This window comes from Elephantulus edwardii, unplaced genomic scaffold (genome assembly GCF_000299155.1).
Source record: "Elephantulus edwardii isolate Elephantulus edwardi_28Jun2011 unplaced genomic scaffold, EleEdw1.0 scaffold00037, whole genome shotgun sequence".
Taxonomy (NCBI): Eukaryota; Metazoa; Chordata; class Mammalia; order Macroscelidea; family Macroscelididae; genus Elephantulus; species Elephantulus edwardii.
In genome coordinates, this window is record NW_006399787.1 from 18,916,973 (window position 1) to 18,932,989 (window position 16,017).

Sequence of the window (16,017 nt, forward strand, 5' to 3'; positions counted from 1 at the left end):
AAACACTAAACCCACTGTGGTTGAATCATTTCTACCTCTTAGTGACCCTCCGTCAGGTTTCTGAGGTGATTCATCTTATGGTGGGTTTGAAATGCTGACTTTTCATATTATGTATTACAATACCACAGAACCATATCCTTTAAAAAAAAAATGCATAAAGTCTCTGCAAGGTCCCTTCTTTCCCATCGCAGAGGTCTGACGTAAATGTACACAGGTTGACAGCCTTTTCTTTTTGTGTGGTATCTTTAGTAGGTAATAAGTGAACAGGGTGCAGAATTCAAAAGGAACAAAAGAGTAGTGAGTGGCCCATCCCGGACCCCTCCCTGGAGCACCCCTTGCCCCCAGATCCTCACCCGGGATATTCTGGCTGAGCATTTACGGACTCCCCAGGAGCTAACACCTGGCGTCTGGTGGGTTGTGAGGTGCTGGAAGTGAACTGCCATGAGTCCAGTGAGGTGAAGCTGACCCTGTGGAATTTACTGGCCTTTTTTGACAAGGAGCAGAGCAGGGGCAAACGATTGTCACCAGGTGCAACGTGCTCCGTTTGACTGTGTCTTTTAATTCGTTGTTTCATGAGAGGAAATGTCAGTGAGGCTCCAGTCTGTGAGGTTTGAAGGCTTGTTTGGGATTACACAGCTAAAGGAGGCTTATGCCCTTACCTGAATCACACACACACCTGAACCAGCGCAAGACCCAGGCCTCCTGCCCACTGTCCCCTGAACAGCGCCTCCCTTGGAATGACCATGTGGCCTGGTATCAGGTGCCCCCAATCCCAGTGGGCAGGAGAGGTGTGGTCGGCACGTGAGGGCTGGGCCAGATAACCTACTGAGGTGACCCCTAGCCGCACGACTGACCACACAGCCTGTCTCATTTGACTATCTTGTTTCCTTGCTGCATGACAAATTGAAAAAGCACCTTTGTTAAGGGAAGTTTCTCTGGTGAGGTCAGCCAGGAGTGGAGGCAGCACTTGGGCACCGAGGCGAGTAAACAGCAAAAGGAGAACGTGGGAGAGGGGGATGGAAATTAGTGTTTAAGGGATGCTGAGGTCAGACTTTTGGAAATACTGATGATGATAATAATAATACAACATGTGGAATGTGGTTAATGCCACCGAATTACAGTTGGTTTAAAATAGCAATATTTTTTAAATAAAATTTTTATTTAATACTTTTTTTTACTTCAGAGTTCATACACACTGTTTTTCACACAGAATCTTTCCCATTTCCTTTACCACCCCTCCACTCATCAAATTGTGTGACTCTCTCATTACATGTCCCCACCCCATCCATCCTCACGCCTCTGCTCCCCCCTCCCCCCCGTCAGGATGCTCATACATGTTTTACTAGTTATCCTTCTATTTCTACAATAATGGTCTTATATATATTTTAATACACATACACAAACCCAGACTTCTTACAAACAAATATTTTTTTTAAAAGCTTAATATTCAGAGTATGTGAATAGCTGTATGTAACAAATGACTCCTCTTTGTGAATCAAAAATAATGAAAGGCGAGAGGAGGGAGAAGGGATAGGAAGTCAGTCATTATAAACCAACCACCTTCACTGACAAGCAAAGCTGAAAGACAAATTGACAATTCAATTAGTGTAGCACAAAGACTATTTGCATTTTGATGGGTCTTGTTTCCAGTTTGTTTTTTTTATGTTTGTGATTTACATGGTTGCACATCTGCAGTACAGATTTTTATATTCTGCCCCTTTTCTGGTTCATTATATGTATTTTCCATAATAACATACCATTTCAGCACCCATCATTTTGACCATGTGATGTTCCATTTAATGGATGAACTGCAGTTTGCTAAACTAATACTTTACTAGTATAACTTCAGGCTTTTTCCTGATTTTCTTACCCTCAGGCAACACTGGAAAGAGCCTTGGTGCTCTCTGCCTTTTCTTTATTTAGCCGTATTTGCTCAGGGTAGCACTTCAGGATGGGGCTGAGGCTTTATGTCCGTTTTAGTTCACTTTAGCAAGTTACATTCCACAGGAGGTATCCCCAGTCATCCTAGCTGCAGTAACACAGGGCATGCTTCATTTTTGTACCGGTAAAATGGGAATTATCAGAAAGGTGTTTGCTTTTGTAAATATAATGAGTGAAGATTGGCACCTCTGATTTCATCCACCAGACATGGGCGGGGAATGTGGCTCGTCTGATGGGGTCCCTGTGACACGTGTTCATTGTAGAGTGAACCTACATGGAAGGAGGCCCCTTGGCCGCTACAGGAAGGCCCCTTAGCTTGTGTTCTCTGATTCCCAGCTGGCTCATGTCTGTTGGTGTGATAGCTGTGGTCAACACACGTGTCTGCTGAATGCTTGTTTTAACACACCGTGCTATCGTGTGTGCGCCTTTTTTCCCCCTTAGCTTTTTTTAAATTAATGTTAATGAACATTTACAGAGACTTTGGATTTCCATTCATTCATTGTTGGATTTTTCTCCCTGCCCACCGCTCCCCCTAAGTTCGCTCTTCCCTTTGAAAAGTAAAAGAAAAATCTTTCATTGGTAATAAATCCCCACCCTACCTCACCCCCCCAGCCAGTACACTCCACTATGCAACCTTCATTCTGGACTCTTGTCATAACCGTAATACCCAATCATATATCGCTTTTAACCTTTTCTTTCCCTCATCTGTTTCAATGCGGTATACATAATTTATCCAATTTTTCTGTCTTATCCCTACCCTGATGTCAGTCTCGTTCTACAGCAGTAGCACTATGCAGTATTTGCCCTTTTGTGACTGAGAGATTTCACTCAGCATAATGTCCTCCAGGGTCACCCATTTTGAATAATATTGCATGAGTTCCTTGTTTTTCAATGCAGCATAGTATTCCATTGTGTGAATATACCACAGCTTCTCTATCCATTCGTTTGTTGATGGGCACTTAGGTTGTTTCCAACTCCTTGCTATTGTGAACAAAACTGCAATAAACGTGGGTGTGCATATATTTACCTGGGTGGCATTTATGGTTTCTTTAGGGTATATTCCCAGTAGTGGAATTGCTGGGTCAAATAGTATTTCTATTTGCAACTTTTGGAGAAAGAAATGTGTGGCTTTTTCATTAGGAGACTTGAAAACACGTCATGCTTTCCCACTGTTCAGAGCCCCAGTGAATCTTGACTCAGATGTAGCTCGCTGATACATATTTTGATGGAGGCCTTTCCAGGTCTTATTTTCATTTCCCTCCCTTTTTTTGCATTGCCCTAATTTGTGTTGTTTTTTTTTTTAATTCCTATTAGATTGCAAACAAACTTTGTATACATTGTATTCCATTTGTATACATAGCGTTTCACGTAATTCCTTCATTCACATTGTGTTTCATACAATCATTCCTATGAATGTGTTTTAGAAAATTAATCACCATTGATCTATGCCGACCATTAGCCCATCTTTTCAGGTCTGACAAAGTTCTTTTCATGGCTAACCCTCTGGACCCTCCCTGGGATTGGGCTGCCCCATCTACCTGCCCTGTTGGAGCCTGGCCAGGCCCTTGATGGCAGCCCTGTACGTCAGCACTGGTCAGTTAAATAACTTTATGCTAAGTTGGACCTGGTTAGATGTTTCAAAGTCAGTGAGGGGCTGAAGAAAGCTCTCTGTCAGGGGCCTGCAGAGAAACTGTGCAGCCCAGCTGGGGGTGGGCCAAGCGTGGGAATGGGTTTCTGCAGCTCTCTCAGGTCTTTCCACCATGGCCCTTGGCCCAAAACATTTTTCCCGAGACCTGTTGGAGGTCCTGAGCCCCTTACCTGGAATAACGTGGGTTCCCGGGGAAGAGGGGGGGGGCTTGTCTCCTCCTAGGCCCTTAGCCAGGCTATGAGCCCGGTCATGGCTTTAGGGGGTGGCTGAAGAACCCCATGTTGGGGCTCTAGGAGCAAGGGAAACATCAGCTAGAACGGGGCCACCCTGGTTGGAGCTGTGGCAGTGAAGTGACCCGTTACCCTTTATCTGGACACAGCTGAACCTGAAACCTTTGGGGCAGCTCTGCCCACCCTGTTACGTGGGTCATCCTGGCTGGGTCTCATCCGTAGGCCTTAGTGGGCTGAGGGATTGTCCTCCTCCTGGACCCCGACAGCACTGAGACTGCCTCAGTTCCAGCCAGGCCTCTAGTCACCCTTCAAACCTGGAACAAAAATCACTCCTGTGGCTCGGCTTTCATCCAAGAAACAGACAAGCCTATAAGGTGAATGTAGACACTCTGGTGGCCTAGTGGGAAAGGAGTGTACTGCCAACCCCAAGACGCAGATGGTTCAAAACCACCAGCTGCTCCAAAGGAGAAAGAGAGCAGTCTCCTCCTGTGTGATTAACAGCTTCTGAAAACCCAGCCATGAGTCAGTTCTGACTCAATGGCAGTTAGGTTTTTAGTAAGATGAAAAGAAACACCAGGGAGACAGTCACTCCTTAGAATAACTAACCGTATAATGTCCATAAAGCTAGGAGGAGCATGGCCTTTAACACACCTGTAGTCTAAGGAGTTCCACCTGTCTCTGGAGGACCAATAAACCTGTGTCGCTTTATGTTTTTTAATTTTTTTCCACATTTTCTCCCACTGTATCCATTTAGATATGCTCTTCCCTCTCCCCCATTCCCCTGTGTCTCTCCTCTCCTCCTTTCTCTCTCCTCCTTATGGACAGTTATGTACCTCCCACTAGTTCTGCTATTAAGGATCTCAGAAATGCTAAGAGCAAGGATGCCAGTTTGAAGACTAAGGTGCACCTGATCCAGGCCATGGTCTTTGCAGTTACTTGCTATGCATTAGAGAGTGGGACAATGACTAAGGATGACAGAAGAAGAAGAACTGATGCCTTCAAGTTGTGGTGCTGGAGATCAGTTCTGAATATCCTGTGGACTGCCAGAAGAACAAAGAGATATGCTTGGAGAAGGTTCAGCCAGAGTGCTCCTTGGAGACGAGGATGGTGAAGCTTTGTCTTTCATACTTTGAACATGTAGCTAGGTGAGACTACTCCTTGAAGAAGAACATCATGCTTGGAAAGATAGAGGGTCAATGAAGGAGGGGAAGATTCCCCTCTCCCCAAAAGATGGATTGACACAGTTACTTCATAATGCTCTCTAGACCCTCCCATGTTATATAGTATTTTACGAAATTGCTGCTCCTTAGGGCTGTATAGTGTTCCATTGTGGGAATGCACCATAATTTTTCGATCTGTTTATTTGGTGATGTATGTATGTATGTATGTATGTATGTATGTATGTATGTATGTATATATGTTGTTGTTATGTGCTGTTGAGTTGCTTGTGACTCATAGCAACCCTATGTACAATAGCCCTAAACTCAGCTCTGTCCTGTGCCAATTGCATTGTCTCCGATACACCCATCCCGATTACCCCAGTCACTGAATCAGTCCACCTCATAGAGGGCCTTCCCCTCTTGCCCCATCCCTACACCCTCCCAAGCATGATGTCCGTCTCCAAGAACCGATCCCTCCTTACAACTTGTCCAAAGTATGTCAGACAAAACCTCAGAATCTTTGCCTCCAAGGAACCACTCAGTTTAACCCTTTCCAGGATGGATCTGTTTTGTTTTCTTAGCAGTCCATGGTACTCAATACTCTTCTCCAGCACCACAGCTGTTTCTATTTTCTTGCTATTGCAAATAACAATGCTATGAACATTCGTGTACATATCTCTGTTCCTATCTCAGTTTTATTTTCCTTGGGGTGTATTCCTAGCAGTGGGAGAGCTGGATCACATTGAATTTCTATGTTCACCTTTTTTCAGGAAATGGCAAACTGCCTTCCAGAAAGATTTTACAGTCTTACCCATAGTGCATGAGAATTTCAATCTCTCCAACATTTATTTGTTGTCTTGTTAAACTTTGAACTTTGCTACTGCTACTGCTGGGATGAAATGCTATTTCATTGTTGTTGGAGCTTTGTTTTTTTGGTTTTTTTTTTTTAAAGGCGGAAAGTGTTTTATTTTCAACTTTAGAAATTGTTGTTGTTATGTGCCGTCGAGTCGTTTGCTTCTCATAGCGATCCTATGCACAACAGCCCTAAACCCTGCTCTATCCTGTGCCAATCACACTGCCTCTGACACACCCATCCCGATTACCCCAGTCACTGAATCAATCTACCTCATAGAGGGTCTTCTCCTCCTGCGCTGTCCCTCCACCCTCCCAAGCATGATGTCCCTCTCCAAGGACCTGTCCCTCCTTACAACATGTCCAAAGTATGTCATACGAAGCCCCAGAATCCTTGCCTCCAAGGAGTAGCCTGGTTTAGCTCTTTGGAAATATCATAGTGGAAACCACTTTCCAATTTTCATATACATTTGCCTCTAAAGAGAGCTCTGGGCTGCTAATATAAATTCAATTACCTTAAATACTTTTCAGAAGTAAGCAAAATATAACAAAATATAGATTACAAATTAGCCTTCATGTATTACTAAAACCTCATTTCTTTCAGCTATTTCTTATGAGTTAATATAACTATTTGAACTTTTTTCATGCAGGAAAGGAAGAAGGCTAGTCAACCTTGCATATTTTTCACAATTTTCATATTTTGAAATATATGCTCACACACAAAAGCCCTGAATGTACTAATGCAAAATTGACATTCCAAAGATCAATATTGCTGTTTAACTCATTGCTGTTTTGATTTGCATCTCTCTGATTGCCCAGGCTTTTGAGCATTTCTTCATATGTCTTCCTCTGTGAAAAGTCTTTCCATGTCTTTTGCTCATTTTGTGATTGGGTTATCAGTCTTTTCCTTGTGGAGGTCCTGTAGAATTCTGTGCACTTTTGTTGCGAGATCCATGTCTGAACTGATATTGCTCCCTCCCTCCCTCCAGTCTGCAGGTTTTCTTTTACCCTATTGGAAAAAGGTTTTGATACACACAGGGACTTAATTTTCACAAGGTCCCATTAGTTGATTTTCTCCTCTCCGGGTTGTGTAGATATTCTTTTAATCACTGAGTTACTACTGCTGTTCCTACTTGGGCCTGAACTTCATGGTAGGTGCTTCATGGTAGAAACCGAGGTCAGGGTACTCAGGTCAGCTCTTTGGGCCTGCAGAGCTGTAACCCGTGGGGCCAGAGAGCAGGAGTTTAGGGTTTTAGCTGAGTTCCAGGACTTTGTCCTGAGCAAACACAGGTGTGTTTTTGTCTCTGGGCTCTAAGCCCAGCTTCCCCAGGAAATGAGGCCGGCTGTTTTCAACATCACTTTTCCTCTTTCAAAAGCTGGGCTTTTTGACAAAAGCCTTCTCTTCCTCCTTCCTCTTGCTCCCCACCCCCTACTCCACTACTGAGGAGTAAACACAGTGAGAGTTCACAGCTCCCAACTTCGGGGAAGCCAGGCAATGCCTGCCAGGCCCTTGCCACACTGGACTGGAGCAGTCGCTTTGGATGCTGGCGGCTAAAAGCTCTATGCAGGAATTTGTTGAATGGGGTCTAGAAGGTGAGACCAAGGGCTCTGGCCATACTTGACAGAGGTAAATGAACAAGAAGACCCTCCTCGAAATGTAAGAGGCCCTGAGTGCCCTGCAATTTTCTGTATGTGCTGTGCCTCTAACAGAAAGGTTGGGGATTAAACCCACCAGGTGCCTTTGAGGAAAGGCCGGGCACTCTGCTTTCAGAAGGTCTCAGCTGTGAAATTCTTGTCAAGGACAGCTCTGCTCTGCTACACACAGGGTCACTGTGCGTCAGGATCGACTCCATAGCAACTGCCCCCGAAACATAATTGTACCACGCCATTGAAATGTGAAGTATGGTGGCATTTGAGTAAATGAGGAAAGAGAGAGTGCAATTGTTGGAGAAATTCTTTTTCTCCAAGAAATGAGAAGTGGGTTTAATCATTTTAATGTTGTAGTTCTCTACTGTCCAGTTGGAAACCGACTCACAGCTCTCCAGCAGGGTTTTTTCAAAGGCAGTTTAATTACATGGGAGGAGATTGCCCGTCATTGTAATGAATTAGATTAATCCATGGCAATTAATGTTACAAGACAAAACAGCAGACAAACAGTATGAAAAACCAGTGTGGTCTGTAAACCATCGCCTTTCTATTATTTTTTTATTGATATTTTAATGAAAGTTTATAGAGAACTTGGATTTCCATTCATTCATTGTTGCACATTTTCCTCCCCCTCCCCCTCCATTCATATTATTTTACAACAAAACAATTCAAACAAAATGAACCAACAGCCATGTAATTGGAGTGCTCATGTTGGGAGCTCTGGTGGTGTAGACTGTAGGATGCTGTACTGCAGACTCAAAGGTGACACTTCTGGCAGTTTGAATCCCACGGTGGCTCTGTGGGGGGAAGGTGGGCAGTCTTCTCCTGTGAATTATACAGCCTCTAAAAACCCACTGGAGGATCAGCCAGGAGTTGACGTCCATGACGATGGGCATGAGTTGCAGTGTCAGTGCTAGAGGACAGTGTATCCGTTCTCGCCTGCTGCTGCCTCTCAGTCGTCTCCACTTCAAGGGTCCTGGCAGTGCTGTGTCACTTCCCGCTCTGACAGCATCCAGCATCACCCACAGGTGTGCTTTCATCTTGAGGGGCCCTCCAACTTTGTATCTGTTCCTCACCTCCTCCCTCACCCAGTTGCTGGATTTTTCCAGATTTTCCATCCAATAAAATGTTCTCTGCACAAGAGCAGAGATTTTGCTCTTACTCATTACTGTAGCCCTCAGTCGTGGAGTTCTAGACATAGGAAAGTAAACTCTGAGTCACTATTTTCAGAGGCTTCCAGGTGGTGGTGGTGGGGATGCAAAAGAAGGGAGGGAGGGGACATAGAACTGACAGGTGGCCAGACAGCTCCCAAGCAGTGCCATACAGGTAATGATGGAGTGAATAAGGGGTCCTCTTCTTGCCTGACTCCGACATGGCAGTGGCTAGCAGGAAGGCTTCCTGGAAGAGGTGATACCTTAGCCTAATCTTGAAAGATAATGGTGACCTCAGGCAAAGGGATCAATATATGCCCCTGTCCAGACTAAGTATATGTGGCAGTTGCCCCAAATCTTTAAGACAGCACATATACTCATATTATTTTTATCACAGGAATGGGACTAGCCAACAAGTGGAGGTGTCTTTGCAGGAATAGAGAGAATGATTCTGTGTTGGTTAGGTTCCTAGCAAGACATGATTTGAGAGGTCCAGCGAAGGGAAGGTATCATACACTCATCACCTGCGTGGACTGATACTGCTTCATCTCTTCCTCTCCCATCTTGGCTGCTGTGCTGTTGGTAGTGCTGTTAAGCTGGGTATGACTCACAGTGACCCTGTGAACAACAGATGGCTGCAGACTCTCGTAAACCTGAGCAGCAATTTATTTTCCCCAAGTAACCCCTGGTATGGCATCCCCTCCCCCATTCATTGCCACTTCACTTTTGGAGTTCCCCATGGCGGGAGGAAGTGGTGGTGGTGGGGTCATTGGTCTGGCGACCTTTCCCAGGACAAGGGTTATTTCTAATGTGGCTGTTCCTATGATGAATAAGAAACTGCGCGCCCTTGTATCGCATGTGGGAAGAGAATTTCCTGGCCCTCCTATTAGATGGACTGAACATTGATTCTTGAGTTCCATGTATTTAATGATGCCATTTTATTCAGGGAAGTCTGGAGTTGCCAAAGAATGGGTTGGATGGGCATAAAAGAGGTCTCTCCCCTGGTTGCCTTGTAGCAGATGGAGAGACTCTGGTCCAAGTGTCAGATGTTTCTTGAAATTGAAGTGCACATTTTTTCCCCTTCACCTAGTTCCTGTTTGAGCCACCAGGTGGTGCTATTGGCATAGGACTGCTTAGTTGGGGGTCAGCTTCACGCTTTACTTATTTTAGAAGAAACATCGGGAAGCTTTGGTGGGTTTGAGGTAATGAATTGCGCTGCCAACCCAAATGTATGCTGTTCAAATCCACCAGCTGCTCCATGGGGGAAAGGTGGGCAATCTTCTACCATACAATTAACAGCCTCTGAAACCCCACTGGAGGGACAGCTATGAGTCGGTTCCTGGGTTTGTACTTGATGACGCGTGACAACAGAAGAAGCATCAGTGTGGGGTTGTTGCTGTCTTCCCACAAACTGCACAATCCCAAAATTGACAGTCTTTGTATTTAGCTTCCTTATTTGCATTTCCTGTTTGGAATTCTTTTCATGCTCCCGCAACACAAGTGGCTCATTTCTACCCCACATAACACGCGTGTACATTTCGAGGTGCTTCCTTTTTTATAGTTGGGGGCTTCAAGAGACTTGTGGGAAGACTGACCACTTGTTCATTTCTCTTCCAGACATTCACGGCCTGGTGTAACTCCCACCTCCGTAAGGCAGGCACGCAGATTGAGAACATCGAGGAGGACTTTCGGGATGGCCTGAAGCTCATGCTGCTGCTCGAAGTCATCTCAGGTGAGGGCGATCCCGGGAGTCTCAAGGCTAAGGGGATGCCACGTGGGCGGAGCCATCCTGGCCCAGGAGGCAGTGCTGCTATTTTGGACTGCCACCTTGACATCTCTGCTTCTCTGAGCTTGGGGTCATTGCTACATGAAAGAAGTTGGGGATGATATGGATAGCTTCAGACTAGAAGAGGACTGGGCCTCAGTCCCAACCTTGCCTCTAAGCATCTGTTTCTTTTGTCAAGTCACTTTCCATTTCTGATTCGGCACCTTCATTTGCACAAAGGAGTTTAATGGTGCTTTGTTGTCATGTGCCTTCGAGTCCAGTACGACTGCTAACGACCCTACGAACAAGAGATCAGAACCCTGTCTCATCCTGTGACAATCTCTCAATCTCTGACACACTTGAGCTCATTGCTGCTGTCACTGTTTAAATTCATCTGGTTGAGGGTCTTCATCTCCTTCACGGTCCCACCACCTTCTCAAGCATAATGTCCTTCTCTAAGGCGTCCCCTCTCCTAGCCGCATGCCCAAAGTATGCAAGATGAAGCTTCACACCATCTGTGTCTCTGAGGAGCACTCTGGTTTCACCTTCTCCAAGACATAATCTGTCCTTTTTATAGTCCATAGTTTATCCAGCATTTTCTTCCAACACCACAACTCAATAGCATCAGTTTTTCTTCCCTCATCATCTTAGATGCATAGCAAGTGATTGAAAAGATCGTGGTCTGAATCAGGAGTACTTTAGTTCTCAAACTAACATCATTGCTCCTCAGTAATTTGGAGAGGCACCTGACTACAGACTTTCCCAGAGCGATATGTCTCCTGACCTCCTGATTACTGGGTACCAAGTGGATTGTGGATCCAAGTAAGATGAAGTCGTTGCCTGTTTCAGTCTTTTCTCCATCTATCATCATGTTTCCTGTTAGTTCATTGGTGAGAACTTTTGTTTTCTTGATGTTGAGATGCAATCCATATTGAAGGCTACAGTGTTTGATCTTCTTCAGCAGATGTTTCAAGTCCTCGTCACTTTCAGCAAGCACAGCTGTGTATTGCATATTGAAGTTCATTGATCCAATCCTGATGCCACATTCACCTTCATAAAGTCCAGAGTCTCAATTAATTTGCTCAGCATACAGATTAGAATAGCTATGGAGAAAGAATACAACCCCGACACACGTCTTTTTTTAATTTTAAACCATGTAGTATTGTTGGCTTAATGGAAGGACTCGTGCTGCCAACACAAAGGTAGTGGTGTTATGTACCATCAAGTTGGAACTGACCCGTAGCTGACCCTCCACTGGCTTTGTGGAGGTGGTTAATCACACGGGAGGAGACTGCCCATCCTTCTCCCACAGAGCAGCTGGTGGATTCGAACTGTGTGCCTGTGAGATTGCATCGTAGCTCCTTGCCACTAGGCCACCCCCAACACAAAAGTACGTGGTTTATATTCAACTGCTCCACAGAAGAAAGATGGGCAGTTTCCCTCCATGTGATTTACAGCCTCTGAAAACCTGCTGGAGGGTCAGCTATGAGTCGATAGCACATAACACCACCATGTACCTAGGTGACCGTCTGGACCCTGGGTTCCAGTGAACTCAGGCCTCTATCATCTCTGAGCTTGGCAAATATCTTAAGGGACTGTTCTACTAAAATGCATTTCTCAGTGTCCTTTATGGATGCCTTTCCCTCACCACCTTGGAAAAGTTAGTGATCTGAGATCTATCCTCGGTTCATACACTAGACAATCTTAGCTACTCTTCATCTAACTCTTCACTCTGATACCAGTTGGCCCCACGCAGACTCAGTCCAGACCTCTTTAGGCATCTCCACCCAGATGCCCCACAGTGTCCACAAACTTGGCGTGTCCATATGATTGCGTGTTACTCTTGGCCCTAACCACACTTGCATTCTTCATCTTGCTCCTGAGAAATGGCAACACTGTCCATCATTCTCCTGTGTCTAATGGAGAATTCATCTTATGCAGCTTTTTCTTGCTTCTCTCTCCAACTTGATGTTCAAATTCTGTCTACCTTTTTTGGTAACCTCCTTTTAGCCTCTTCTATCATAAGCCCAGTACAGACTTTATGCACATCTCTCAGCTAGATAATATCACAAAAGCCGCTGACATTCCCTCTCTGCTCCCAGTTCGTTCTTTCCCATCGTGTTTGGCACTAAGGCCAGAGTGATTGCCCTGCAAGCCAAATTTGGTTGTGCTGTTCCCTGTGCTCAAGCCCTCGGTGCCTCCCGGAGTGCCGATGAGGCAGTCAACATTCCTTAACATATTGAGCAGGATCCTTGGTGAGCTGGACCCGCTTTCCTTTCAACTAACTATAAAGGCGTCTGGTGGCCAAGTAGTAAGAGTTTGCACTACCAACCCAGAGGCAAGCAGTTCGAATCCACTAGTTGCTGCTCTGGGGGAGTAAAATAAGCAGTCACTCTAGTTTGATGTCCAGCTTCTGAAAACCCCCTGGAGGGTCAGCTGTGAGTCAGTGCTGATGCCACAGCACAATGAGATTTTAGTCCCTTTAAAAGGAGCCGTGGTGATGTGGATGGATGTTGAGCTAACCTGCTAACCGAAAGGCAATTCACTCCACCAAAACTTGACAGGATAAAAACGTGACTCTCTGTTTCCATATAGAGTAAGGCCCTGGAAACCCTATAGGGTGGTTCACTCTCCCACATACTGCTGTTATCGCCATGTGTCATCAGGGGATTTGAACTGTGGTTGGCAGCACAGCTCCTTACCCACGAGGCCACCAGAGCTCCCTACTCTACCTACAGAGAATTAACTTGGTGGCAGTAGGAGTCCTCAAAAGATATCTGCTCAGTGGAAAGACATGGAAAGCTCAAAATGCCTTCTAGAATATTCTCTCCTACCACTTCCCCCAACATTCCTCCATCTTTTAGGAGGGGAACAAGTTGGCATTACTTTTCATCTTCCACCCTGTAGAATTTCTTTTGGAAGGCTTTCCTGACCCTTACCACAATTACAACAATTTGAGCTGGCTGCCCCACCCTGAAGGCCTATTAAAAAGCCAACTAACTAAATAATTCCTTTCAGGTTGATTCTGATTCATAGTGCTGTGTTTAACCCTTGCACCTCTCCACTGTCCTTATTGGAGAAACCAGTTCCAGTCAGTGGGCACAGTGAGGGGATTGGGCTCCGCAGGACCCCAGGACTGCAGGCTGGGATGGAGCAGCTTTCCAGGGAAAGCCCAAGTGCTGCCTCCATCCTTCCTGTAGGGGGAGCCCTTGTAGTAGGCTAGCTTGCTGGACAAGTGGAAGCTGTGGTCTCAGAAGGACCTTAAGTATAAACAACCACAAGTATAAAGGCTAGGTGTAATCACGAAAACACCACCAGTGCCGCCCTAGAGAACCGAAAGAGCCCCTAAGAAGCGCTGTCTGATAGTGTGGAACCTGACCCAGCATCCTGGCCACCCTGGCCCCTGACTCCCTCTGGGGGCAGCTGGGCGAGGACTGGAGATGGAAGCAAGCACAGGAGTCTTGAGTTTTTGTCTGTAGAGCAATGATTCTCAGTCTGTGTGGTTCCTGATGTCTTAGGGACTCCGAAAGTTTTGAGTCCCTTCCTTGGGTATGGACACGGGTGTTGAATCTATAGCAATACTTTAAGTAGTTTCAAGAGGCCCCTGGGCATCGTGTGTCCTGGGATAAAAGTGCTCTAGATGGAGCTTTTGGAGCAGCAGCTGTGCTGCCCTTGCCAGAAACCTCTGTAGCTTCTGACTTTGAAGCCTGAGCAGCAGACGCTCCTGTGTAGAAGCTAGAGGCAGGGGTGAAGTGAGGGTGGAGGGCAGCATGGAGCTGAGCCATGGTGCCCAGGAAGGCAGCACAGTGGGACAAGAGAGAAGCTCTTGAATGAGGAGGTGACACTGTGGACAGTTCCATTTAAAGACCCTGCAAACATTTTCACATTGCTTTGGAGGAACCTACACTTGCTTCCTGGGCAAAATAGTCCAGACTAGAAGGAGCTCAGGTCTTTGCATATGCTGTTCCCTCTGCCGTGCCACCATTCCCTGCTATCTTTGAATCTGCCCTCTAACTTAGGAATGCATGTGAGGAATAATACTCTGACCATGCTTCAGGTTTTTCTCTTTCTGATCCCTCTTCGTGTGTGTGTGTGAGAGAGTGAGGTTGTGTGAGAGAGTGAGTGTGTGTGTGAGAGAGTGTGTGTGAAGATATAAACAATAAAACCTAAAATAATTCAATAGTTTCAGCTTGTACAATTCGGTGATACTGTTGTGCTACCTTTCTTGATGTTCTTTTCATAATTGTCTCATCATCACCGTCAATAATTCATTGTCCACCAAGTTTCTCATCTAACTTTTTAAATTGCTATACTAAATTTAATCTCATATAGCTACTTCTTTAAAAGAACAACAGAGATCAAGACAGACATTCTATTTTAAGTAAGCTAAACTGCTGTTTGGCTTGAAGGTGACTTTGGAGGAGCATTTCCATTTTAAAGCATTCTTCAAGACCATCGTTTAGGGGATCACCCAGACCCTGTGGCACTAGAGAGTCTAGAGTCTATGAATCTTTGAAGTCTGCTCAACATTTCAAGCCGTTTGATTAAGCTTCTGTAGACTCTTTGTTTATTAATGGTAGCTGGGCACTACTTAGTTCTTCTGGCTTCATGACAAAAGAGGCAGTTGTTCCTTTGTTTGTTCCTTAGTATATCTCTGTGTGTATGTTTCTCCGGTTAAACTGCTTTCATATTGGAGTCACAGTACGTATAGGCAGGGACCTCTCTTTTGCCCATTACAGTATTACTCTCAACACTACCAAGTCCCTGGCATATTCTAGGGCTTAAAGCGTAACTGTTGAGTGAGTGAAAGTGGGTTTAGATCTAAGAAGTGGAGGGAAGGATAAGCAGGGTAGACTTTCCTTTTTATTCCCTGCAGGGTATATTCTCCACACCCAAGAGACCCAGCCCGCCGTGTCCCTCTAAGGCTGTGCTTTGGATGAGGGTGCTGCTCTGGCCCAGTAACACCTCACCTTGACTTTCCCCCTTCTCGGTCCTCTCAGGTGAACGCTTGGCCAAACCAGAGAGAGGCAAGATGAGGGTGCACAAGATCTCCAACGTCAACAAGGCCCTGGATTTCATAGCCAGCAAGGGAGTCAAGCTGGTTTCCATTGGAGCTGAAGGTGAGTTGGACCTGAACTGCCATGCGGAGCCTGACTTTCTACCTTCCTCCTTCCTTCAGCCCATACATCTCTAGAGTCTTCCAAAGCATGGCTTCTTGCATCTCCATCTGGTCAACCGATGGCCTCTTCATATAACAGCTGCACTCTCCATCCGGTCTCTCTTATACTGTCTAAAAAACCAGCTTGCTCTCCTCAGTTCCTACTCCCCACGCCAGCTCCCTTCTGCCAGCTGGATCCTGGGTATGAGGCGTGTCACCTCCCTTACTCACATGCCTGACTGTACTCTGTTGTCTGCTGTGGAGGATTCTGGGGCTGTCACTGTGTAGGTGGAGGGTGGACCCTGCCTGAGGCCTCATAGAGCCTAAGAGTGAAGCAGCCTCCATGTAACCACCTCTCACTTGCCCTTAGGTTGATTCTGACTTGTGGCGAACCCTGGCTGTAGAGTTCCAAAGGACTTTAGTGGCTGGTTTTTCAGAAGCAGATCACCAGGCCTTTCTTCCAAG

At 45.7% G+C, this 16,017-nt stretch overlaps 1 protein-coding gene across 3 annotated transcripts in view; it reads left to right on the forward strand.

Annotated features, from left to right (window-relative positions):
- The window catches only part of ACTN1 (actinin, alpha 1), a 129,517-nt gene that overhangs the window by 70,056 nt on the left and 43,444 nt on the right, over window positions 1–16,017 (forward strand). For all 3 annotated transcript variants that reach the window (XM_006884749.1, XM_006884750.1, XM_006884751.1), the window contains exons 2-3: window positions 10,247–10,361; window positions 15,395–15,514. In XM_006884749.1, coding sequence (XP_006884811.1) covers window positions 10,247–10,361; window positions 15,395–15,514 — 235 coding nt within the window. The remainder of the gene's footprint in view (window positions 1–10,246; window positions 10,362–15,394; window positions 15,515–16,017) is intronic.